Source organism: Phascolarctos cinereus, unplaced genomic scaffold (genome assembly GCF_003287225.1).
Source record: "Phascolarctos cinereus isolate Bilbo 61053 unplaced genomic scaffold, phaCin_HiC Scaffold_4;HRSCAF=312, whole genome shotgun sequence".
NCBI lineage: Eukaryota > Metazoa > Chordata > Mammalia > Diprotodontia > Phascolarctidae > Phascolarctos > Phascolarctos cinereus.
The window spans coordinates 319128475-319154095 of record NW_027555847.1 but is presented as its reverse complement, the minus strand read 5'-3'; the positions used below and the strand labels follow the sequence as shown (position 1 = coordinate 319154095).

Here is a 25621-nt window from a genome sequence, read left to right as displayed (position 1 = left end):
CAGAGGACAAGACTGAGAGGAGCAGGACAGGTCCCTTTCTCTGCATGTCAGGATAAGCACATCCTAACTGTGGTAAAGAGAATCTCTAAATCCTCTCCAAGAGGTATATCAACATAGCACTTTATGGCTTACAAAGCAACTCCAGGAGGTATCACCACCTCTACTTTACAAAAGAGAATTAGTTCACAGAAGTTCACTGAGGTGCCCACAGTCCCACAGCTAGGGAGTGGTCAAGCCAAGACTTGAGCCCAGGGTCCTCCGATTCTGAGCTGGGTGCCCCGTGAAAAATGCCTGCGCTCTCCTCAGCCCCAATTTGAATAAGAAGCACTGGGGAGACCAGTTCTGGGCTGGGGTTGGGTAAGGAAAACGAGAGGTGTAACCCTGTGTTTGTGGGAGCTTTACGCTTCCATGGGGATGGGCAGGGTAGGGCTGAGTTATGAGGTCACACCATCCCTCTCCCTTGATAGGTCACACACTAAATAGCGACTAAAGCTAGTCCAGATGCTTGCACTGTGAGACCTTCAAGCTGCTCTGCCTCCCAAGGGCCTCAGCCACAGCAGTGAGGGGGAGCAAGACCTCGTATCTGGCATTGTCTCCCTCCTACACATACGCACACTGTAGGTAGCCTATTGATATCTTTTCTTTTTCTTTTTTTTTTTTTTTGGATGAGGGAATGGGGAAGGAAAGGAAAGGAAATAATATTATATTAATATATATATTATTAATTATATTATATAATATATATACTACATTAATATATATTACTTATATAGTGCTTACTATATGCTAGGCATATAGCAATGTGCTAATAGCTTTTTACAAATATTATGTCATTTGATTCCCATAACAACTTTGTGAGGTAGGTGCTGTTATTATTTCCATTTTACAATTGAGGAAACTGAGGCAAACAGTGACCTTTTTTCCCCCCAGGGTCAAACAGCTAGTAAGTATCTGAGGTCTAATTTGGACGAGGGCTCTGTCCACTGTGCCACCTAGCTGCCTAGAGAACCCAGATCTGTGATTTCATTGGTATACAGAACTCCCCCCATTAAGGCAGAACAGAGTTGCCGAGGACACTTCCAGGTAAAGTAACTTGCCCTCATAATTCTGATCATGTTACTCCCCTTCTCAAAAACCTTCAGTAACTCCCCATTGATTCTAGCAAGAAACACACTCCTTAACCTGGGATTTAAATTCACCCATTACATGGCTTATAGCCAAATAATGACTCATCTAGGTTCACACAGTCAGGATGTGCTATAAGTCACACTTGAACCCAGTTCCACCTGGTGTGTCCAAGGCCTGCTCTCTATCCACTAGGCCATACCACTTCTCACATCAAGATACTGACTTTTCTTGGAAGCCCAGCTCAAATGCCACCTTCTGATTAGAGGTATCAGGGGTCCATTCCTTCTGAAATTTCTCATATCACTCTGTTTAGGCTTCACTAGTGCATTTACCATGTCATAACCTGTATTACAGTTTATTTATATCTCCCTCTTACCCTGATAACCAGGTTTTAAATTCCTTCAAAGTGAGGGACCATGTCATATTTCATCCTTGTATTACCTGTACCTAGGACAAAGTAGGCATGTAATACGTGTTTGCTGAATAGTGGAGACGATTTCTTCTTCTCTCCCTCCTTTCTCCTATTGTGGAGTAATACTACAAAGTGTTTTGCTACCTTGCCTTCTCAGGTAAAAAGCAGTCTTAGGTATTCTTAATAACCCCAATCAGTTGCACACATACCCCCCTCCCCAAGGGATTTCCAGGGATTGTCAGACAGTTAAAGAGAGACTGAAACATTTTATTAAGCTTCTAGATCTTGGCATGGATGATCACCACAGACAGGGAAGGTACCTTTTGTCAACATGGTGTCCATGATAGAGACCAACTCAAACATGAAAGGAATGGAGGATGTCCCAGGGTGAACCTTCATGTTAGATCAGAAGTCAACCAGAACCATTGCACAAGAGAAGGCCTTTATAATCACAAGCGAACACAAGAGGTGGGTAGCCCTACCTAGTTTATGATTTCCTGGGGAATTATGGCCATCTGGCATGAGCTCCCTAACTCCCCCTACTGCACACCTCAAAAGACTTAGACATCATCCATCTTGTCCCCCTTAATTCTAATTTCTGAAGGAATAGTGGCCCTCCCTCCCTTCTGCCTTTGATCTGATCATCTCCCAACTCCTCCAAGAACAAACCGGTTTGATCAGTCCTTTTTCTCTTATTCCCACCTGCCTACAGATGTGCCTGGGTCTCCCCTGTATTTGAAAAAACCTTTTCCCTTAAACTATCCTAAGTATCTCCCCTCTTTCACCACCAAGCACCCAGAAAGGGTCATTGATATTCATTGACTTCCCTTCCTAATCCAACCTTCTGTAATATGGCTTCTGATCCTAACATGCTATTGAAACTTCTCTCGTAAGTTTACTAATGATCTTTTAACCAGTAAATCCAATAACCTTTTTCTCCATTCTCATAATCTTTGATTTGTCTGGAGCTTTTGATATTACCTCTGCGTTATCCTTGCCTCCTGTCTTCTCCCTCAACTCCCATATTATGAGACAGTGAGGTGGCATAGAAGATGGACTGTTAGAAGACCCGAATTCAAATCCTGCCTCAGACACTTACTAGCTAGCTATGTGACTGTAGGTAGGTCACTTAACCTATACTAGCCTCCATTTCTTCATCTGTAAAATGAGGGTAATAGTAACACCTACCTCATAGGGTGGTTGGGAAGATCAAATAAAGTACTTTGCAAACCAGAAGTACCATATAAATGCTGGCTATTGTTAATTATATCCAGTCAGTTACCAAGACATATTGATTCTACTACCATAACATTTGCCCACTTTTCTCTAGTTATTTAGGTAAATGCCTTCATTCAGGACATCAGTACCACCTACCTAGACTATTGTAATAGCTTTCTAACTGATCTCAGTGCTTCCTGAGACATGATTCTGACCATGTTCCTCACCTTTTCAAAACCCTTCAGTGTCTCCCTATTGATTCTAGGATAAAGCACAAAATTCCTGAGCCTAGGATTTAAATTCACAGTCTGATTTCACATTACTTTCTTCTGTGTTCCATCCAAACTGGACCATTCCCCAAACTCATCATATTTACATGAATATTATTTTTCTTTCTTGAAGGCACAGCACAGGTAATCCTTCTAAAAATTATACAAATTCCTCACTCCAATCTCCTATTTTAAGTGCTCTTTATCTTTTTTTTTTAATTTTTTAAAAATTATTTATCTGTGAATACGTCTCCTCTGACAGTGCCACTGCCCTGGGCCAGGCTATCGCCACCCCCACCATGGACTGCTGCAAGAGCCTGCTGGTGGTTCTGCTTCCCACAAGGCTCTCCCCACTCTAGTCCATCCTTTACTCAGCTGTCAGGCTGATAGGTCTGATCATATCAAATTCTATCCTCTATCATTCAGTAAATAGTGGCTCCCTATTACCTCCAGTATCAATACAAAATCTTGTCATTTATTTCCCACCCAGCTGATCTAAATTTCATGATCTCCAGAAACTCATCATCCTACAAGATGAAATCAGCTGAAACTTAGACCTCCTCAGATCACTTCCCACTCCAGCTACACATCTTCATCATGCCCCTTCAACAGGAAACTGCTCCCTCCCCTGTTTCTGCCTTTTCCTGTGTTATCTTCCCTCACTAAACTGTGAACTCCTTGAGTGCAGGAACTGTCTTTTTCTTCCTTTGTATCCCCGGCAATTAGCATAGTGCCAGGTACATAGTAGGTGCTTAATAAATGATCAATTGATTGAATAAAATTGACTGATTGAATAAAATTGATAAAGGAGATTTCAACTATCCAGATACAGGTTTGTTGACCAACATAAAATACAAATGCAGCAATGCAGTAGAAGACTGCAAAAGTAACACAGAATTGGCAGAAGAACATGTCCAATTAGAACATGACTGCTCCAAGTGACATTAGTTTCAAGTTAGCTATTATTTTTGTCTTTGTATTCTTATGTGTCTAGCATAGTGCCTTGCAGAAAGTAGATGCCTGATACATTTTTGCCTGAATTGAAGTAAACAACTGTCACTGAAATTGTGTATCTCTGGGAAAGGGTTGCTTATTATTAGGCATTGACAAGTTCTGATCAAACTTCTAGCTGTTTTCCTGGACCTATAAATAAACTTTTTCTCCTTTGAGCTTTGAACACTATGCTGCTTCACTGGTATAAGTCACTGACAATACATTTGATGTTTCCATATAGTGACTTTCTCAGATTTTCTAGGCAGGGACAATAAGACAGAAAGGTGAGAAATCCCCCAAAGTGTACCCTAGCAGCCCTTTGGGTCACAGGAGACTCAAGACTCAGTAGAAGTGAATTGAATATGTATTTGGATGATAAACATTGCCATCTCATTTATCACATTGATCTCCTTTTAAGCCTATTATTACATGGGCTTTGATTTCTTCACTTTCTACTTATTAAAATTGATCTAAGCTATTATTTTTTGAATCATGAACTGTCACACTCCTCTCCAGTCCCTAAAACTATTCTCCAACCTCCCCAGTCCGGGGAATATGGAAGTATTCCACAGAATTCTAGGTGGGGAGGGGAAAGGTATCCTGGAGGTGATTCTGATTTAACTACAGCTTAGAATGACTGTCAGACTCTTACTAGCTGTGTCACCCTGGGCAAATCACTCAACCCTGTTTACCTCAGTTTCCTTATTTGCAAAATGAGCAGGAGAAAGAAATGGCAATCCACTCCAGTATCTTTGCCAAGAAAATCCCAAATGGGGTCACAAAGAGTTGGACACAATTGAAACGACTGAACAACAACAGAATGACCACTGAGAATTAGCACTGCCATGGTCTGACCTCAGTTGTCATGTGCTGTAGTTGGAAAGGATACAGGACTGAAAGTTTAACAACCTGGACTCTGCTTCCAGCTCTCTTGTTAATTAGTCTTAAATGCTCCTCCTTTTTCTCGGTGCTACCTGCCTTTTTGGTAACTTCACCCCAAACAGAATATTCTCAAAGAAGAGAAAAGAAAAGAAGGTGAAACATCAAGGTGTTAAAAGAGGCAGAAGATTTTGAGGTTCAAGGTGAACTTTATATTTAAAGATGTAATGTGTGAAGGCACCCTCTAATTCACAGAGCAGATTCCCATCGAGAAGGCTCAAGGTAGTCTGTGGGTCCACATACACCAAAGTTCATGAGCCCCAATTCACTGAGAGTACACAATTAATTCAAAGCAAAGGAATTTAATGAGATGGCATAGTCATAAAAGCACAAATAGAAGATTTCCCCTATAAACCTGAAGCACATTCTTTTACAAATACACAAACCATCATTGGGAAGAGTTGACATATGGAGAGAAGACATGTAAAAAGACACATTGGTAAGGAATACATGGTCAGGGCATGCAAGTCAAGAAGCAATTCATGCCATCAAGCTACAGCTCTTGTGGTGCTAGGATGCTGCTGCCACCAAGTGTGTTCCCCATTATGGTCTATCAGATAGGTAGACAGACTAACAGATACTTTCCCACCAGACGCAGAGTCCCAACTCTTTACTGCAGTGGACACTGCCTTGTCAGGTGCACAGCCCACTGGTACATGGCTGTGAAGCTTCTGACCTCATCTTCCAACCCTGGCTCTAGCAGCATCTATTCCTCATCAGAAGAGTAGCTTCTGCCATGCTCTTTTAGTTCAAAAGCCAGAGGCTTTCTAATAGCTCCTTTAGAGAAACCACCAGTCTTACCTCAGCCATAGAATAAGCAAATAGCTCTATGGAAAAAACAAACAAAACAAACAAGCAAACCAACCCTTCTCAGCTTGTTTTTTTGATGTTGGGCTGCGTTTGCTTGTTTGATGGAGCTGCCTCCCTGATCCTTAACAGAATATGGGTAAAAAGGCCTTCCGTGTTCAGCAGGAAATTATTTACACCAGGTGCTGAGCTTGTTAGGACACAGAGCTAATGTTAGCCAATGCCTTCAGACTTAATTTTGCTTTCAACTGAATCTCCTATTTACAAGAGTGTGTTTCAGTGGGTAACTTCATTGTAACCTAGGATAAGCATTCTGTATGTTTATCAATGTTAATCTTTAAAAGCTAGACTATGCCATACCATCATCTATAATATTCTACATAGTGGCTATTCATCCCAAAACTGAGGTGCTAGATGGAGCAGTGGATAGAGTGTTGGACCTGGAGTCAGAAAGACATGAGTTCAAATCTTGCCTCAAACACTTACTAGCTATGTGACCATAGGGAAGTAAGACATAACTGGGCATCACAATGGCTTTAGTGACCACATAAGTTACTTTGTAAAGAAAGAGTTTCTCCCCTGAAAACATTAAAATCAGTTACTGCAAAGGGATGCTCTTCGAACACAAAGACACAATTTGCCAGCTTTTTCAGTCTGATAGAAATGTTCATATCAAGTCCTTGATTACAAACATGATTTTATGACCAACCCTTCTGCCATTATTCCATCACCAGTTAGTTGGTCTCTGGAATTTCTCCACTTTTTAAAGCTCTCTCATGTTGCTAAGAGGGTCTTTTGTTCAGTTCTCAAAACAGAGGGGGTTTGATGAAAGCTCCCTAAGGAAGCTAATTTTCCTTCTCATGCATTCCATCCAGCTACAAGAGGGGTATTCTTGGATTTTTTTTTTCCAATACACACATGCACATAAACTCTGTCATCAATGGAACACCTAAAATACTGGTCCTTCAGAATAAGGAAATTTGTTTGTTTTTCTGTTATTTCATCTGCCAGGGTCCCCCCTCCCCCACCTAATATGTTTATTATTTCCTGGGAGTATGTCAAGAACTATGGGAGAGCAGTAGCTCATTAAGTTCACTAAGGTTCTGTTCAGTGTCCTAGGGAAGTAATTTGCCAGGCAATAAGTACCCCACAAGGGTCAGTGGCAGAAAAAGGAAGGTGGCTAAAAGTATTCAGCTTAGAGTGATATTTACACTGGATTCATTTGGCTGATCCTGTGTTGAACAACTGCAGGCTGGGTACTGTTTATATCCATTTCATATTTAAATCCGTCAATAGCAAGAGTTAACTTTTTTTACATCATAGATCCCTTTGGTAGACTGATAAAGCTAATGGACCTTTTCTCAGAATAATGTTTCCAAATAGACAAAATAAAATACATGGCACTGCAAAGAAATCTTACGGCCTCACAATGCAGTATATACAGAGTTTCAGACAAAAGGGTTTTCTTGTCTTTTCCCAGTCTTCCTTTTCTCTCTTGGGTAGCTGCTACAACTGTCAGTACTAAGTCATCTCAGTAATGCTGTATTGTTGCTAGGATGCACTCCTCTGGGCTTCTCTGACATTCCCCAGCATCACCAGCAACCTCTTCATTATGGAAGATTACCTCAGCCCTAGAGTTCCCATCCTAGAAAGACTCTTCACCCCTGGGGGCCCTACCTCTGACTCTGGGTGACAGTCTCCTCTGAGAATCTCCATTTAAGGAGGGTGCCCAAGTTAGCCATCTCTTCATTTTCCACCATCAAGCTCCCTCTGCCACCTTTTCTGTTCCCCTTTTATGTGCTGTCTTCTCTTTTATAATGTAAACACCTTGAGGGCAGGGACTCTCTTTTTGCTTTTACAGTATTTGTATTCCCAATGCTTAGCACAGTGCCTGAGACTTATGAAGCTATTAACAAATGCTTATTGACTAACTAACTGAAATAAGGATATAATTTTTCTCCTTCAAGGTCATGGATCCCCTGAAATCTATCCAAGGATTTCTTTTGGGTCTGTGGGTCCCAGGTTAAGAGCCCTCAGACTTTAGCATCATCTCATGATGATGTTCGGTCATTTTTTTTTCAGTTATGTCTGACTCTTTGTAAGCCCATTTGGGGTTTTCTTGGCAAAGATACTAGAGTGGTTTGTCATTTCCTTCTCCAGCTCATTTTACAGATGAGGAAACTGAGGTAAACAGGATTAGGTGTTGTGCCTAGAGTCACCTTCAAAGAACTCATCATGAAGTTAGGGAGACAGGGCGTGGCTATAAAGTGATAACTAATAATAGTAATAACTAACAATAACAACATTGGGGTAACGTGCTAGGTGTCAAACAAAAGGTACAAGTAAATAGTGCTATAGAAATTCAAACAAATGAGATCCCTATGGACTGGCCAAGTTGGGGAGGCCTTGCAAGAGGAGATAATGGATGATCTATGCCTTGAAGGCCAGGAGAAGGTGGGAGAACATTCCAAGCAAGGGGAATGACGTGAGCAAGAGCAGAGATAGGAAGGGTAATGGTGTTTCAGGGGCTGGAATAAAGATCAGTTTGGGTAGAACAGAAGCTTCCTGCTGGGAAATAGTAAGAGATTTAAAAAAAAAAAAAGATAAATTGGGACCAGATTGTGGAGGGCCCTGAATGACAGTCTAAGAATTTCACATTATGAACTAACTTTACCAGGAAGCAGGAGAACTGAGTTCTAGTCCCTTCATTATCATTGAGCCCTTCCAAATAGGGACTGTTTTATTCTTTGTGTTTGTGTCCCCAGCATCTAATACAGTGCCTAGTACATAGAAGGCATTCAAGTAAATATTTATTAATTGATTAATAAATTAATAATTAAGATTCTTAAGGGCAGATTGTTTTGTTTTCATCTTTGGAAATTCCTTGACCCGTGTAGTGCTAACACAGAGTAGGCATTTAATAGGTTTTTGGAAGTGGATATTACTGCCCTGAACAAAAGCAAAGACCACAGACTGAGAGACCATAGAGGCCATTAGTCCAACCTCCTCATATTACAGATAAGGAAAGTGTAGTCAGAGAAAATTAAGTGACCTGCCCAAGGTCACACAGGCAATATGTCAGAGGTGGGATAGGAACCCAGGTCCTCTGACTTCACAGCCAGTCTTCTTTCTAGTATGTCGTTATTGTTCAATTGTTCAGTCATTTCTGACTCCACATGACTTCACGAACAATGTCCACGTATTCCTGGAGATACTGGAGTGGTTTACCATTTCCTTCTCCAGAGTGGACAAGATGAGGAACCCGGGTAAAACTTGCCTAGGGTCACTTGGCTAGTAAATGTCTAAGGCCAGATTTGAACCCAGATCTTCCTGACTCCAGGAGTGGTAGTCTACCCACTGTACCACCTAGCTGCCCTGACTTCCTAGTATACCAAAGCTGGTTTTCTTCCACCCCTTTGGCCTCTTCCAGCAGTAAAATCCATGACTTTATTCTGCAGTTCCTTGCTGATGCTAAATAAAATGTTTTTGACTATTGTAATCATTCACAAATGAATACATGCCTTCAAGGCATTCTATGAAAGCCCATGTGCACTCATTAGCAGTAAGAATCTTAAGCCTCTTAGCCCTGAAGGCTCTGGGGAGCTGTCCCTGAAGAAGGTAAGGCTTTAAGCAGGAACCCAGGAACTGCTACATTCTTCAAGTTGCACAACTGTGAAGGATTCCTAAATCACCATGCATAAGGTTCAGATCCCATAATGGAAACAGGACCTTCAGGAAGGTAGGTGGCCACCAAGGAAAACACGATGTGTGTGCCTGCAATTCTCAATGTAGGGAACTGAGAATATAATGATATTCTTAGAGGTCAACCGGGATGGCATTGCAAAAAGAGCATTAAATTGAGGGCAGCTAAGTGGCCCAGTGGATGGAGCACAGACCCTGAAGCCAGGAGAACCTGAGTTCAAATGTGACCTCAGACCAAACACTTGACACTAGCTGTGTAACCCTGGGCAAGTCACTTAACCCCAAATGCCTAAAAATTTAAAAAATTATTAAAAAGAGCGCTAAATTGGGAAACCTGGGGGTGGGAAACTGCTGCTTACCACTGCTAGTGCCTTAGGAATCTGGGTAAGTCTTTTCACCTCTGATCCTCAGTTTCTTCATGTGGAAAATGAATGGTTTGGACTAGATTAGCCTTCGCCTTTTTTATGTCATGGACCCTTTTGGCAATCTGCTAAAGCCTATGAACTCCCCAGAATAATGATTTTAGAAGCATAAAAAAACTACATGTGAGAGTCAGGTAAAGGTTAAATTTCCACAGAGAAAGAGAATAATGCAGAGATTTAAAGAACAAAGGTCCCAGGAAGTGGTACACTGTAGGTGGGCTGGGCTTGACCAATAGGAAGTAAGTGGATTGTTCTAAGAGGACCCCAAAATCAAGATAAGGGTCAAGCCAGCTCAGACCAGTTGGGGTCAACCTGAGGACACCTGAAAAGTGCTAGTGCGCCTGCTTAATGAGCTTCGTTACTATTATCTGACACACCCCGCATAAAATTGGAGCCTCATTAACGAGTCATGGGATGTATGACCAAGGGAGGGGGAACATACTTGAGCATATCAAGGGGAAACATGTAAGGAAAGGTGTAACCTGGGAAGGGATGGACCAATCCCGGCCTGGGAGGTTTCCCGCCGAATTCAACTGCATAAAAGCACGCTTGCCCTTGCACTCAGGGCCCACCCCTCCTGAAGAGGGGTGGAGCCCGCTTCTAGCCAGAAACGTCTAAATCCTCTGGACTTTCTTTATAATAAATTTTCTTGATACTAAATTTTTGGTGTCAAGCCTATTTCTAACATACATTATATCACAAAGGAAATTACATTGTAATAAGGAAGGGAAGAGAAGGGGAGGAAAGGGGAGGGGCCTTTTATACTCTTAAAAATTATTTAGAACCCCTCCCACCCAAAGAGTTTTTGTATTATATTTATTTGAATATATTATATTCAAATATTTACTATATTTGAAATTAAAATGTCTTAGTATTATAATTTCTTTCACCTCAAGAACACCCTGAAAGGGTCTAGAGGAGCCCCAGGGATCCCCAGACCTCACTTTGAGAACTAACAATCTAGTCCAACATTCTCATCCCCCACACAAAGAAACTCAGTCCAAGAGAGAGACATAAACTTGCCCAGGGCAACACAATGAGTCTAAGACAGAGCTAGGATTAGACTAGCTGTGACTCAGACTTCCCATCCCCCTGCTTTTTCCACTATCTGTGGCACTTGAAATAGGAAGATGTACATAGAGTTAATATAAGGTGCTGGAGCAGAATCTATTTTCTTCCAGCTGAAGCAAAAAAGGCAGTGGTGAAAATCATAATCTCAGACAAAGCAAAAGCAAAAATAGGCCTAATTAAAAGAGATGAACAGAGAAACTACATTTTGCTAAGAGGTACCATAGACAACATAAGTACACCAAATGGCATAGCATTCAAATTCTTAAAGGAAAAGTTAAATGCCTATCTTAGAGGGGGACCTCAATTTACCCCTCTCAGACCTAAACAAATCTAACCATAAAATAAATAAGAAAAGTGGAATTTTAGAAAAGTTAAATATGATAGGCCTCTATAGAAAACTGAATGGAAATAGAAAGGTGTACACCTATTTCTTCAGTTATGCATAAAATATTCATAAAAACTAAGCATATTTGAGGGCATAAAAATCTCACAAACAAATGCAGAAAAGCAGAAATATTAATTGCATCTTCTGACCATAATGCAATAAAAATTACATTCAATAAGCATAGATGAAAAATTAATCAGAAACTATATAAACTAATGCTAAAGAACTAGTGAGTCCAAGAACAAATCATAGAAACAATCAATAATCTCATTAAAAATAATGACCAAAAAAAATAATGACAACAAGGGGCAGCTTGGTGGAGCAGTGGATAGAGTCCTGGCCTTGGAGTCAGAAGGACCTGAGTTCAAATCTAGTCTCAGATACTTGATACTTACTAGCTGTGTGATCCTGGGCAAGTCACTTAACCTCAATTCCCTCACCAAAAATAAATAATGACAACAATGATGCAACATACCAATATTTGTGGGATGCAGCCAAGTCAGTACTCAAGAAAAAATTTATATCTCTAACTGCTTATATTTTCATGCTTTAAAAAAATAAACAAAATAAACCCTTTGCTAATTTGATTTTTAATTTTTTTAATTTTCAGTTATAAATTGTCTACCTTCCTTCCACCTCTCCCCTACCCATTGAGAAGTCAAGAAACACTCATTATACAAATGAAGTCATGCGAAACACTTCTGCATTAGCCATGTTCAGAAAGAAAGAAGGAAGGAAGGAAGGAAGGAAGGAAGGAAGGAAGGAAGGAAGGAAGGAAGGAAGGAAGGGGGAAATAGAATGGAAATGCTTCAGTCTGCACTCTGAGTCCATCAGCTCTCTATCTGAAAGTTGACAGCATTTTACATTATGAGTCCTTTGGTGCTGTGGCGGATCACTCTATTGATCAGAGTTACAAAGTCTTTCACAGTTGATTATTTGTGCAATATTGCTGTTGCTGGATAGATTGTTCTTGTTCTGTTCACTTCACTTTGCATTAGTTCATACAATTCTTGCCAGGTTTTTCTGAAACCATTCCCTTCGTAATTTCTTATAGCACAATAGTTTTCCATCACATTCATATACCATAACTTGTTTAGTCATTCCCAATTCATGGGCATCTCTTCAGTTTCCAATTCTTTGCCACCACAAAAACAGCTGCTATGAATATTTTTGTAAATATGGATCATTTTCCTTTTTCTTTGATGCACGGTATTGCTGGGTCAAAGGGTAAGCAAAATTTTATAGCCCTTTGGGCATAGTCCCAAATTGTTCTGCAGAGTGGTTGGACTAATTCACAGATCCAGCAACAATGCATTAGTGTGTCTATTTAGGTTACTTTCATTTAGAACAAGAAAAACATCCAAATTACCAGTATAAAAATGAAAAAGGTGAATTCATAACCAATGAATAGGAAATAACAGCAATTATTAGGAGGCATTTTGCTCAACTTTATACCAATAAAACTGACAATCCAAATAAAATGTATAAATATTTGCAAAAGAGAGAAATTATAAAAGAAAGAGAAATCTTAAAAGATAGAATACAAAAAAGATAAAGAGTATATCAGTGAACTGGGCATACAACTAAAAAACTAGAAAAACAAATTTAAAAGCCCAAATTAAATACCAAAATAGACATTCTGAAAATCAAAGGAGAGATTAACAAAATGTAAAGTAAAAAAAAAAACCATTAAGCAACTAAATTAAACTAGAAGTTGTTTTTTGGGGGAAAAAAACATTGACTAATTTGATTTTTAAAAAAAGTCAAATCACAAAAATTAAAAAGGTAAATTGAAAACCAATGAAGAGGGGGAAAAAAGCCATTATTAAGAGTTATGTTGCCCAACTACATGCCAATAAAACTGACAATCTATTTTTTTTAAGTGAGGCAATTGAGCTTATGTGACTTACCCAGAGTCACACAGCTAGTAAATGTTACGTGTCTGAGGACAGATTTGAACGTAGGTCCTCCTGACTCCAGGGCTGGTGCTTTACCACTGTGTCACCTAGCTGCCCTTAAAACTGACAATCTAAATGTATTTACAAAAATATAAATTGCCCAAAAAAAGAAATCAAACAAGCCACGAATGAGCTTCCTACTGGGGGAAAAACAGGACCAAATGCATTTATAAGGAAATCCTACCAAACATTCAAAGAACAATTAATTGCAATATTATACAAACTCTTTGAGAAAACAGATGAAGGAATCTTACCAAATTCCTTTTATTACGTAAACATGATCTTGATTCCTAAACCATGGGGAAGCAAAACAGAGAAAGAAAACTATACACTGATTTTCCTTAATGAAGACTGATGCAAAACATGTAAGTAAAATAATAGCAAGGAGATTACAGCAGTATATCACAAAGATCACATGCTATGACCAGGCTGGATTTGTACTTAAATCTAGGGTTAGTTGAATATTAGGAAAACAATAGGCATAATTGACCATGTCAATAACAAAAAACAACAAAAATCACATGATTATTTCAATAGATACAGGAAAAATACAAACCCATTCATGTTAAAACATTAGAAAGTCCATGAATATATAGAGCTTTCCTTAAAATGATAAGTAATATCTATCTTAAAACCAGAGCAAGCATTATCTGTAAGGGGGATAAGCTAGAAGGCTTTCCACTAAGATCAGGAGTGAAGCATAGATATCCATTGCCACCAATACTATTTAATATCATATTAGAAAAGCTAAGTATAGCAATAAGACTAGAAAAAGGAACTGAAGGAATAAGCATATGCAATGAGGAAACAAAACCATCATTCTTCGTATATGATATAATAGTATATTTAGACAACCCTGGAGAGTCAACTAAAAAAATTAATTGAAACAATCAATGTCTTCAACAAAGTGGCAGGATATAAAGTAAATCCACACAAATCATTATGTTTGTATATCACCAATAAAATCTGGCAGGAAGAGATAGAAAGAGAAATTCCATTTAAAATAACTGCAGATAAGATCAAATACTTGGGAGTCTAACTGCCAAGACACACAGGAAGTATATGAAAACAATTACAAAACACTTTTCACAAAAATAAAGGTCTAATAATTGGAGAATATTCATTGCTCATGGGCAGGTGGAGTCAATATAATAAAAATGACAATACCACCTAAATTAATTCACTTATTTAATGTAATACTAATCAGACTGCCAAAGAATTACTTTAACAAGCTAGAAAAAAATAATAACACAATTTATCTGGAAAAACAAAAAGCCAAGAATATCAAAGGAATCAATGGAAAAAGAAAAAAGGGAAGCAAGGGGGCCTAGCAATACTAGATCTCAAACTATATCACAAAACTGTAATTATTCAAAACAGTTAGGTACTGGGTAAGAAATGGAGAGGTTGATCAGTAAGACACATTAGGTATATAATATACAGAACCAAATGAACATAGTAACCTAGGATTGGATAAACCCAAAGATCCCAGGTACTGGTGCAAGAACTTATTATATGAGTAAAACTGCTGGAAAAACCACGGAAAGTCAGTCTGGTTGAAAACTTATATACATACAGACTAATATCTCACACTGTATACCAAGATAAGCTCAAAATGAGTACATTATTTAGACATAAAGAAAGATATCATAAGCAAATTAGTAGAGCAGAGAAGAAAGTATCTACTGTATCTATGGGTAGAGGAAGAGTTCATGACCAAAGAAGAAATAGAGAGGTTCACAGGAGGCAAAGTGGATCATTTTGGTTATATAAAATTTAAAAGTGTTTGCATAAAAAAAAATAAATGCAGGTAAAATTAGAAGAAAAGAAAGAAACTGGGGGAAAAATCTTTGCAGTAAATTTCTTTGATGAAGGTCTCAATTCTAAAATATAATAGCGAACTAACCTAAATCTACAAGAATAAGAGCCATTCCCCAATTGATAAGTGATCAAAGGATATGAATAGGCAGTTTTCAGAAGAAGAAATCAAACCTATACAAACAGGCATATAAAAGATATACAAATTAAAACTACTTTGAGGTACTACTTCAAACTCAGCAGACAGGCTATGATGACAGAAAAGGAAAAAGACAAGGTTTAGAATGGATGTGGGAAAACAGGTACATTGATGCGCTGTTAGTGGAACTGTGAACTAATTCAACCATTCTGGAAAGGAATTTGAAATTATGTCTAAACAGCTATTAAAATGTGTATACCCAGCAATACCACTGCTAGGACTATACCCCAAAGAAACCATAGAAAGAGGAAAAGGACCCATACATATAAAAATATGTATAGTAGCTCTTTTGTAGTGGGAAAGAATTGGAAACTGAGGAGATGCCCATCAAGTGGAGAATGGCTGAACAAGTTAGCGTATATTAATGTAAAGGAATGCTATTGTGGTATAAGAAATGATGAAGGCAATGGTTTCAGAAAACCTGGGAAGAACTCCATGAACTGGTGCAAAGTAAAGTGGGAAGAACCTGAGCAATCTACATGATGGACAGCATGAACAGCAATCTTGTAAAGATAATGATAATAATACCATAAAGACAAAACTTTGAAAGAGTTAGGAGCTCTAATCAACACAATGAACCACCACAGTTCCAAAGGACTCATGACAAAACATGCTATCCACCTCCAGAGAGATAACTGATGGACTCAGAGTGCGCAGATTAAAGTATGTGTACATATAGGTATATGTATATATACATATGTGTGTATGTATGTGTATATATACATATATCTACATAGCCATGGCTAATGTGAACATTTGTTTTGCATGACTATACATATTTGTTATGGATTTTGTTTTTCTTGCCTCTTCATTTGGTAGGAGAGGGAGTAGGGGGAGGGAAATAATTTGGAACTGAAAAAAAATGAACAAAAAAGTCTGTGCTTTTAAAAAATAATAAATTTTTTTATATGTAGATAGATAGAGGGCACAGGGTGAGTTGAAGATTAAGGGGTCATATCTGGAGAATAAAATTAAGGGATCAGAGAGGATGATACTCGGAGAAGAAAGGGAGAGGTAGAATGGGGTAAATTATCTCAAAAAAAAACACAAAAGAAAAAGTCTCTCACAGTGGAGGGGAAACAGGGGAAGGTGAGAGGGAATGAGTGAATCTTATTCTCATAGGATTTGACTTAAGGAGGGAATAACATACACATTCAATTGGGTATGGAAATCTGTCTTACCCTACAGGAAAATAGGAGGAGAAGGGGACAAGAGAGCAGGGGGATGACAGAGAGGAGGGCAGATTGGGAAAGGGGGTAATCAGAAGCAAATACTTCTGAGGAGGGACAGGGTCAAGAGAAAGAATAGAATAAATGGGAGGGCAGGATAGGATTAAGGGAAATAGAGTTAGTTTTTCACAACATGTCTACTATGGAGGTGTTGTGCATAACTGCACATGTACAACCTATATTGAGTCGCTTGCCTTTTCAATGAGGGTGGGTGGAGAGGGAGGAAGAGAGAAAATTTGAAACCTAAAGTTTTAAAAACATATGTTTAAAAAAATGTTTTCACATGCTACTGGGAAATAAGAAATATAGGAAATGGGGTACAGAAGTCTATCCTGCCCTACAGGAAAATAGAAGGGGAAGGGGATAAGAGAAGGGGAGAGAGATAGAAGAGAGGACAGACTAGGGGAAGGGATATTCAGAATGCATGCCATCTTGGGGTGGTGGGGAGGGTGGAGATGGGGTGAAAATTTGGAACTCAAAAACTTGTGGAAGTGAATGTTGAAAACTAAAAATAAATAAATTTATATTTTAAAAATAATAAATAATAATAATAATAAATTTTTTAAAATAACAATATAAAATAAGGAAATTGGACTCAATGACCACTGAGGTATTTTCCAGCTCTAGGTTTAACAAGTGAACAGGGTACTATGTTCTAAGCTGTGCTTACTTTAGAAGGCTCAGGAGATATGTTATATTTAGCGAAGCCCCAGGAGACCTCTTTATTTTTTCATTATCAAACATACCACCATGAGAAGTTGCTACTAAGTCAATCCCTAATGAATAAGTACAGTATACTGGCTTCAATATATTAAATTGTACTGGGATTGGACTGAGATTGTTGTGCTTTTCCCCCTTGAGCAGACAGGCAGCATGGCATGGTGGATAGAACACTGACCTTGGATTCAGAAAGGCCTTGGGTTCCAATCCTGCCTTTGACACACACTAGTTTAATCTCTCAGTGCTTCCAGCCACTCTCTAAGATTTATAAATTGCAGGTAATTTGGTGGTGTAATATCTATCCTGTCAACTGACAAATTTTCTCACTTCATAATATGGAAACAACATATTAAGCTGTTGTGATCACACCAAGCAGCATCCTTTAACTTTTCCTAATTTTTCATGAATTCAGTGGCCATGAAATACATTCTGCTGCTTGACCCCTACTTATTCCTGTGACAGGCTGGTTAAAAAAAAGGAATGACTTTTCCATCAGCACTAACTCAGAAGAGATCATGATGCCTTTCCTGGTTAAAAAATGACACCCCATTCTTAAATAGGATCCTTTATTTTGGGCCCTCAACATACGCAGGCAAAAGTACTGTCAGTATTAACTGAATGTTCATCCATTTTAACCCAGCTCCATAGCCCCAGAGTCTGAAAGAATTGGGACAGATCTAAAAACAATCTGATTTCAATGTGGCAGAATTTCAATAAAAACAAATTATCCCATAGTTCTGGTCCAGACTTTCTTCATTCTAACTCTTCTCTCTTTCATCAGATACACTGTGACACGATGCCAATAAATGTGTAAAGACAGTAAAAAGTTTTCAGGTTAATATTTTCACTTAATAAACATTTTAACAACCAACATTTTAATCAACAAACATTTACTGATCACTTACTTTTTACAGGGCCACTGCCCTTATAGTAAGATCTGGTATAAATAATAGGTAACTACAATACACAATATTACATAAGTACAAAACAATGATTTTGCCAAGCTAGGTATCACAATAGATAGAGCACTAGGCCTTGGAGTCAGAAGACCTAAGGTCAGACACTTGCTAGCTGTGTGACCCTAGGCAAGTCACTTCACCTGTCTTTGCCCAGGAAAAGGCCTTTAATATAGTGACTGGCACATGTTGTTGTCCTCGCTGTTGTTCAGTTGTTTCAGTCCCATCTGACTCTTTGTGACCCCATTTGGGATTTACTTGGCAAAGATACTGCAGTGGTTTGCCATTTCCTTCTCCATCTCATTTTACAGATGAGGAAACTGAGGGAAACAGGGTTAAGTGACTTTGCCTGGCACATACTAGATGTTTAATAAATGTTCATTCCCTCTCTCCCCTATTTGTCAGATGGAGTCTTATCCTAAGTGAATTCTTCCTCCCTTTTTGATGAATAGAAAATCTATAAAGTGGATAAAACCCATATGTGGCAGACTGCTGACATGAGCTCCTTAGACTATGCAGTTCTAGAAAACTGGTAACACAGTTATTTAGTTCTCTCAGTTACACCCCTTACTTACTGAAGGTGTTTTGATTAACAGGCCCCAGGAAAGACAACATCAACCTAAGGTTTTTCCTTTTTCTTCAGTCACCATAGATTTGTTAAATAATTTCAGGGCTCCTACTACTCCCCGCAAAAAAATAAAATAAAATCTTCAAAATATCTGCAATGTCTTGACATGAGCGTTACAAATATTGCTGGAGCGTGTACACTTGAACATAAACACACACACACACACACACACACACACACACACACACACACACACACACACACAGAGTCCAGTGTGGGTACTCCAGTGAAACAAGAATTCCAAGTGGCAGCCCTGGCAACTCAGGCCTGCTCATTCATTCAATCATGAGTTCCTTCTTAAGACTGCCAACATGGAGAGGTAAATTAATGTCAGACTCCGTAGGCTCAAAAACAACCTGCAACTGAAAACTGGATCAACCGAATGCTAAGGCTGAGGCTTTACAGAGGAGATTTGAAAAGATTAAGACAACTATCTTTGTATTTATAAAGGTTAAGTAAAGTATTACGATTTCCTGTCCTGGCCTCAGCCCTCCAAAACCGAAGACAATTGTAACTTTCCCCTACTGCCCGGAGCAATCAATCAGAGAGCAGAGTCCTGGATCCCAGAACACAGAAAATCCTGGAGCTCTGATCCACAAGCCGATTCACCCTGTCCTCCAGCACCGCTCGGAAAGGCAATCAACCCACTTCCCGCCTCTTATGCACAGCAGATTGTTATTACTGTAAACGCCGTCAGTTAGAAGGAGACCCTTTTCTCCGTCCCGACCACTCCTCCCTCACAGTACAACTTCCCACAGGCAACTGTTAAATCAATATGTTTCTTCTGTTTGCCCAGCAAACATCGCCCTAGGTGGTGACTGCTTTGGAAAGAAATCTTAGGTCCTCTGGATAACCAGGGAGAGGCGATAAGGGCCTCTAAGGGGTGGGGGGGGGGGTGCACTGGGAGGCCGAGGAAGCCTTCAGCTGATTCAACCAGCAGAGGCCAGCAACAGGGTCTCAAACAGCAGAGGCTGTAAGAAGCAGCCTTCCCCCAGAAAAAGAAAGCAGCTACGCAGCGAGAGAGGGGGAGCAGGAGGAGCGCGCGCGCGCACACACGCACACACAGACACAGACACACACAGACACAGACACAGACACACACAGACACACACACACACACACACACACACACACACACACACACACACACACACACCCCTCTAAAGAGTGCTACCGGCAGGGTGCGAGCAGGGAGAAAAAAGAGGGATCTGAGTGTGGGAAAAGTGAGGCGCAACAGGAGAAAGAAAGTCAAGTCGGCCAGAATGTACACTCGCCGGGAAGGAGGGCGAGTCCCCTTGGAAGCGAGCAGGTAGCTTTTATACGAAAGGAGTCTCCGAGGTCCTACCGACGCTGGGGAAGTAGCAAGCTAGGAAGATGGGCATGGGGGAAACACCAAGACAACCAGGTTACCCCTTGCCAGGGAGGCGATCTACGGGAGCCCTCAAAGATGAAACATGGTGAAGGTGGGGGAGTTACTCTCCTCGACTACCCCAGAAGAACAAGTCGGCAGGCCCACTGCAATCCCGGTGTCTATCTGGGGGGTCTGGCTTCGCCCTCTCTTTAGAACAGCCTGAGTTTGAATGACATGCCCTGGAGGTTGTGTTTTGCCAACATGACTTAGTGATCCTGGCGCTGGAAGCCGCTTGCCTTCCCCGCCCCCGGCTCCAGTTGCGCCCCCAACCCCAAGGCTCACCTCTTTGCTGCTGTACCGCCGTCCCTCGCGAGCGCCCGGCTCATGCATCCCGGCAGAGGCAGGAGAGCCCAGTGCTGATCGCAGAGCGGGTGAGGAGATCCCTTCCCCCGGGACGGTTCTGGGCTGCAGACTGCTCGGGCTCCCCGGAGCAGCTCGGCGGCAGCTTGACGCTGCTGCAGTCTCCGCGCCGCCCGCCTGGGACCCGGACCCACACCCCCGCATCCTAGCTGCAGCCAAGTGTCTAGGACGCACCCGCACGTGCAAGGGGCTGTATTTCTCCAAGAGCCTTTTCTCTGGGCGCTAAAGCTTCCCTAGCCCTCCTCCGACACGTCCCCAGGCTGCCCAATGGCAGGGTCCTAGCGCCCACCGCACTCCCGAAGCGCTGTTTTAGCGTGGATTTAGCGCTCAGTCATTTCCTCTAATCGTTGTATCTAGGGTTTTGGAGCAAGAGACCTCATCTAGACCACTTTCCTCATTTTTACACTGGTAGGAAATAGACTCTTAGAGGTGATGTGTCTTGGCAGTGCTCACAGAGGTACTTAATTTTCGCTGCGCATGGAGTTAAGTCTTCTAATTCCAAATTCTATTCTTGAGTTCTTTCTTGCCTGACCCTCTGGAGATAAAAGAGTTTCAGGACTTGTCTTTTAGAGGAGTTAAGTTCCTTTCTTTGTGACTCAGTATCCCACAGTGTGGCTCAGACTGGATTGTATAGAATATAATCTCCATAAGGGCTAGGATAGTTTCACTGTAGTGTTTGGATTCCTCCAGCACCTAGCACCGTGCTTGACGCATAGTAGGCTCTTAATGCCTATTGTTGATGGCCTTCTAAGGTTTTCTTCCCTATTAGGCTCTTCTTCAGCACCCAAAGAAAAGGGGGTGTAGGACCTGTTCTGCCAGCTTCCTGCAACCCAAAAATGTTTAAATTATGTGAGAATATTTTACGACTCCACTTACCAATATAATTTGGGGCTGTAAGGTAAGATACCATTACCAATAAAAGAGACTTTTATTTTTGAAAGAATAACACATCAAAACCTAATTGTGAGAAAAATCAGTGTTAATTATATGAACAATTAATAAATATAAGTCAAGCACAAATGAATTGAAATATCCTGGATGTCTTTCCTTTCTTTATTTCCTTCTCAAACCCTCTCTTTAAGATGCTTGAAGTCACAGGTTTCTGTGAAAATTATCAGGCTTCCAAAATTCCACCTTAAGTGGAGGCCAAGCTACCCAATTAAATATTATAACTCAGGCATTTAGACTGCCATTATCGCCACATTTGTTATAACCTCAGTAGAGTCCTAGAACTCCACAGGATATCTAGTTCTCTGGGGAATGGAGGAATTAACAACAAAAATGGCCAAGACATTTGAAATCCCCATTTTCCCTTTGGCTGCCCACGTGGCTTGAGTCAGCTCAGAACAAGGACCAACAACAGCTTTCATGCCTGCTGCGTTTCTCATCTAGAAATAATGATGAAAAATAAGACTTCTTATGGATGAAAAGGAAACCACAGCAAGTTGTTTTTAAGTAAGATTCATTTCAGAGGGAATAGGGAGAGAAAAAGAAAGAAAAGAAGGACACAATCCTTCTGACAGCTGGTCTAGTGGCTAGAGAACTGGACCTGGAGTCAGGAAGACTTGGATTCAAAACCTGCTGTAATAAGTCTTAGCTGTGTGACCACAGGCACATAATTTAACTACTCTGAGCTTCAGTTCCTTGATCTATAAAGAAACAAATAATAATGTTCTCATTACTTATCTTACAGGGTTCTTGTGGGGCAAAATGGTATACTAAGAAATAGGCAAATATTAATTACTATTATTATACAACTCATAAATTACACACATATATAGAATATTAATGGAATAACTTCTATTATCTTTTCTTTTGGATGATAAGATTTAAAATCCTGAGGGACCTTACAGATCATCTAATCTAATCGCTTTACTATTCAGATGAAGAAACAGAGGCCTACAAGATTAAGAGAATTTCCTAATGTTAAATAGGTAGTAGAATGCAAAACAGGGATTTGAATCCAGTCTTTTAGTTTTAATCACCTGTCCTTCAGGGTATCTGTTTTATCATTTCCACCTGCCCAGGGAGACAGAAAGCATTATTCTCTCATTTTAGAGATAAAGAAATTAATGCCCATAATGTCCATAGCTGGTATCAAAATCAAGAAAGGAGAGAGAGAGAGAGAGAGAGAGAGAGAGAGAGAGAGAGAGAGAGAGAGAGAGAGAGAGAGAGAGAGAGAGGAAGGAAGGAAGGAAGGAAGGAAGGAAGGAAGGAAGGGAGGAAGGGAGGAAGGGAGGAAGGGAGGAAGGGAGGAAGGGAGGGAGGAAGGGAGGAAGGAAGGAAGACATGACTCTAACCATGGACCTTTTCTTTCTTTCCACACTCACTCATTAACCTCCACAGATTCAATTAACATCTCTACACAAATGACTCCCAGATCTAACGAATACTAATATCTCTCCTGAGTTCCAGCCCACATCACCAACTACCCATTAAGCCTCTTCACCTTGATATCCCATTTGTTGTTGACTTTTTTCAGTCATGTCTGACTCTTCTTGGTTCCATTTGGGGTTTTCTTGGCAAAGATACTGGAGTGATTGCCATTTCCTTCTCCAACTCATTTTACAGATGATGAAACCAAGGCAAACAGGGTTAAATAACTTGCCAATGGTCACACAGCTAGCCTGGATTTTAATTCAGGGCTTCCTGACTCCAGGCCTGGTGCTCTATCCACTGTGTCACCTAGCTGCCCTATGATATCCCATAGACCAGGGACATTTTGAAATCCACATATTCCCTAATCAAATTACCATCCCCTTTCGTAACTATTTCTATTGAGGGCGTAAAAAGTCATCATTTGAAGCACCTGGGTTTGCAATTTCATAAACATCCTAAACTCTCCTAACTCCCTTAGCCTCTCATCCCTACCTAGTCAGTTGCCAAGTTTTATCAGTTCTGCCTCTAGGGTCAGCTTGTATACTGATCAAAGAAGCACATCTGGGGATTTGGAAAGGACTTCAGAGGTCAGGAAGTTCAGCTCCCTTACAGATAAGGAAACTGAGGGTTGGAGAGGTGAATCGAGTTGGCCGGTCACATAAAAGTTAAGCAGTAGAGTCAAGATTTAAGGCAGGTTCTACAACTTTATAGTTGTGGTCATTGTTATTATTATATTTTTAAATGAATAGAAATCTATTTTCTCTCCTTCCTACTCCACTGAAAAAAAAAAGAAAAACAAACATGCATCATCAAGCAAAACAAATTCCCTTAATGGCTATGTCTAAAAAAATAAATGTCTCATTCTGCACCTCTCTCAGGAGGTGGATAGCCAGCTTTATCATACATCTGCTGGCGTCATGGATGGTCACTGTGTCTCCAAAATTGTTTTTATGAATGTAACCCAGCCTTGGCACATGCCCAGATCACCTAAGGTGGAGTCACTCAAGCGGAAGATGCTTTGCTTCCAGGAAAAGACATCCTGTTCCCCTATGACTTGGGTAGGAAGCCAGAACAAGCTGTATCTTTAAAAATGCCAGAATGAGACATTTTCTTTCTCTTTCTGGCTATGTCCAGGGGGTGAAGGTTCTGTTCACCCAAAGCAGGAGGCACTATAAACTAAGCTGCTTAGGATGAAGAGTTACCTTCACACCCCATGCTCCACCCTACCCTACCCCCATCTCCCTTTTAGATCCTGAGAAGTGGATTTGGAGTTTGGATCTGTTTTGTTTTCCCTTTTTGTTACAGGAACAGCCGATGGACTCCCCAGATGGAGGCGCTTAAACCATGGTTACCTTGGATCCAGGATGCCAAGCCCAATGTTGCTGTCAGCCCAGCAGGGAAGCTCGGAGAAGTCTGGGTAGTGAAATATGAGCCCGAGGGAGCTTTCTACTCAGAACTTGGTGTGACCATGTTATATAGAAATTCAATTGAGCTATGAACCTAATCCCCTTCCCCTCCCTAGAGACTGAGCCTGGTAGCATGGTGTGCTGCCCCTGTGTGTAACTCTGCAGGTGTTGGGGGGCAGTGTTTGTATGTTTGTTTTTGCTATGCCTTTGAAGTAAATATTCCTTTGTAAGAGTTGTCCGTTAGTTAAGTGGTTAAATGAAACTGGGGGCACAAGGGAACCTTAGAAAGAGCACCATCTACAGAAATCTATCCTGCCCTACAGGAAAATAGAAGGGGAAGGGGATAAGAGAAGGGGGGGAGAGATAGAAGGCAGGGCAAATGAGGAGAAGGAGTATTGAGAATGCATGCCATCTTGGGGTTGGGGGAGGGGTGAGATGGAGTAAAAATTTGGAGCTCAAAATCTTGTGGAAGTAAATGTTGAAAACTAAAAATAAATAAATTTTTTAAAAAATAAAATAAAATAGAAAGGTGACCGTAAAAAGAAGAAGAAAGAGTACCATCTGTGGAAGCTGGAGCCAATGACAGAGAGACCAGACACTCCCAAATCTCCGTAAAAGTACTGGAAAACCCTGGAGGAGGGGTGAAGGACAACACACCTGGCCTTCAGGCAGTGGGGGGGGAGGGGGGGACCAGAGTATTCAATATTATAGAATATCTATGTTATAGTATAAATTATCCTCCTTGTCCTGCTTGCTTCAATGGGTCAGTTTATGCAAGCCTTTCCACATCCCTTCAAAATCACCGTTTTTACTCATTTCTTAAAGCACACCAATATTTCATTATGTTCATGTGTCACTATTTGTTCATCCATTCCCCAACTACTGGACATCCTTTTTGTCTCCCATTTTTTGACACCACACAGAGAGCTGCTAGAAATATTTGTGCACATGTATGTCATTGCTGGGCCCATATGCAGCCCATCACTCACTGCACCCTGACATCTGTCCTTATCTCTCGATGAACACAGGCCACCATGCCAGTTTAGGTCCTCATTACCTCTCACTCTCCATTTACTCATCTAGGCACAAATTATATCCCCCACCACAGAATGTAAGTTTGTTAAGGGCAGAGGCTGTTTTCTCTTTGGTCTGTGTAGCTTTACCTCCTAGCATAGTTCCTATGGCAGAGTAAGGGCTTACGCAGAACCATA

At 40.5% G+C, this 25621-nt stretch overlaps 1 protein-coding gene and 1 long non-coding RNA gene across 3 annotated transcripts in view; one reads left to right on the top strand and one right to left on the bottom strand.

Annotated features, from left to right (window-relative positions):
* Positions 1 to 20786, bottom strand: part of PDE8B (phosphodiesterase 8B) — a 344612-nt gene extending 323826 nt beyond the window's left edge. Inside the window, exon 1 of the mRNA XM_078153161.1 lies at positions 20548 to 20786. Coding sequence (XP_078009287.1) covers positions 20548 to 20769 — 222 coding nt within the window. The 5' untranslated portion in view covers positions 20770 to 20786. The remainder of the gene's footprint in view (positions 1 to 20547) is intronic.
* Positions 19816 to 24642, top strand: LOC144456908 (uncharacterized). Of its 2 annotated transcripts, none has more exons than XR_013486131.1 (2): positions 19816 to 20163; positions 24310 to 24642. It is a non-coding gene; the product is annotated as an uncharacterized LOC144456908 (long non-coding RNA). The 2 variants fall into 2 exon arrangements; XR_013486132.1 differs by having other exon boundaries at positions 19816 to 20636.
* Positions 24643 to 25621: the final 979 nt, after the last annotated feature.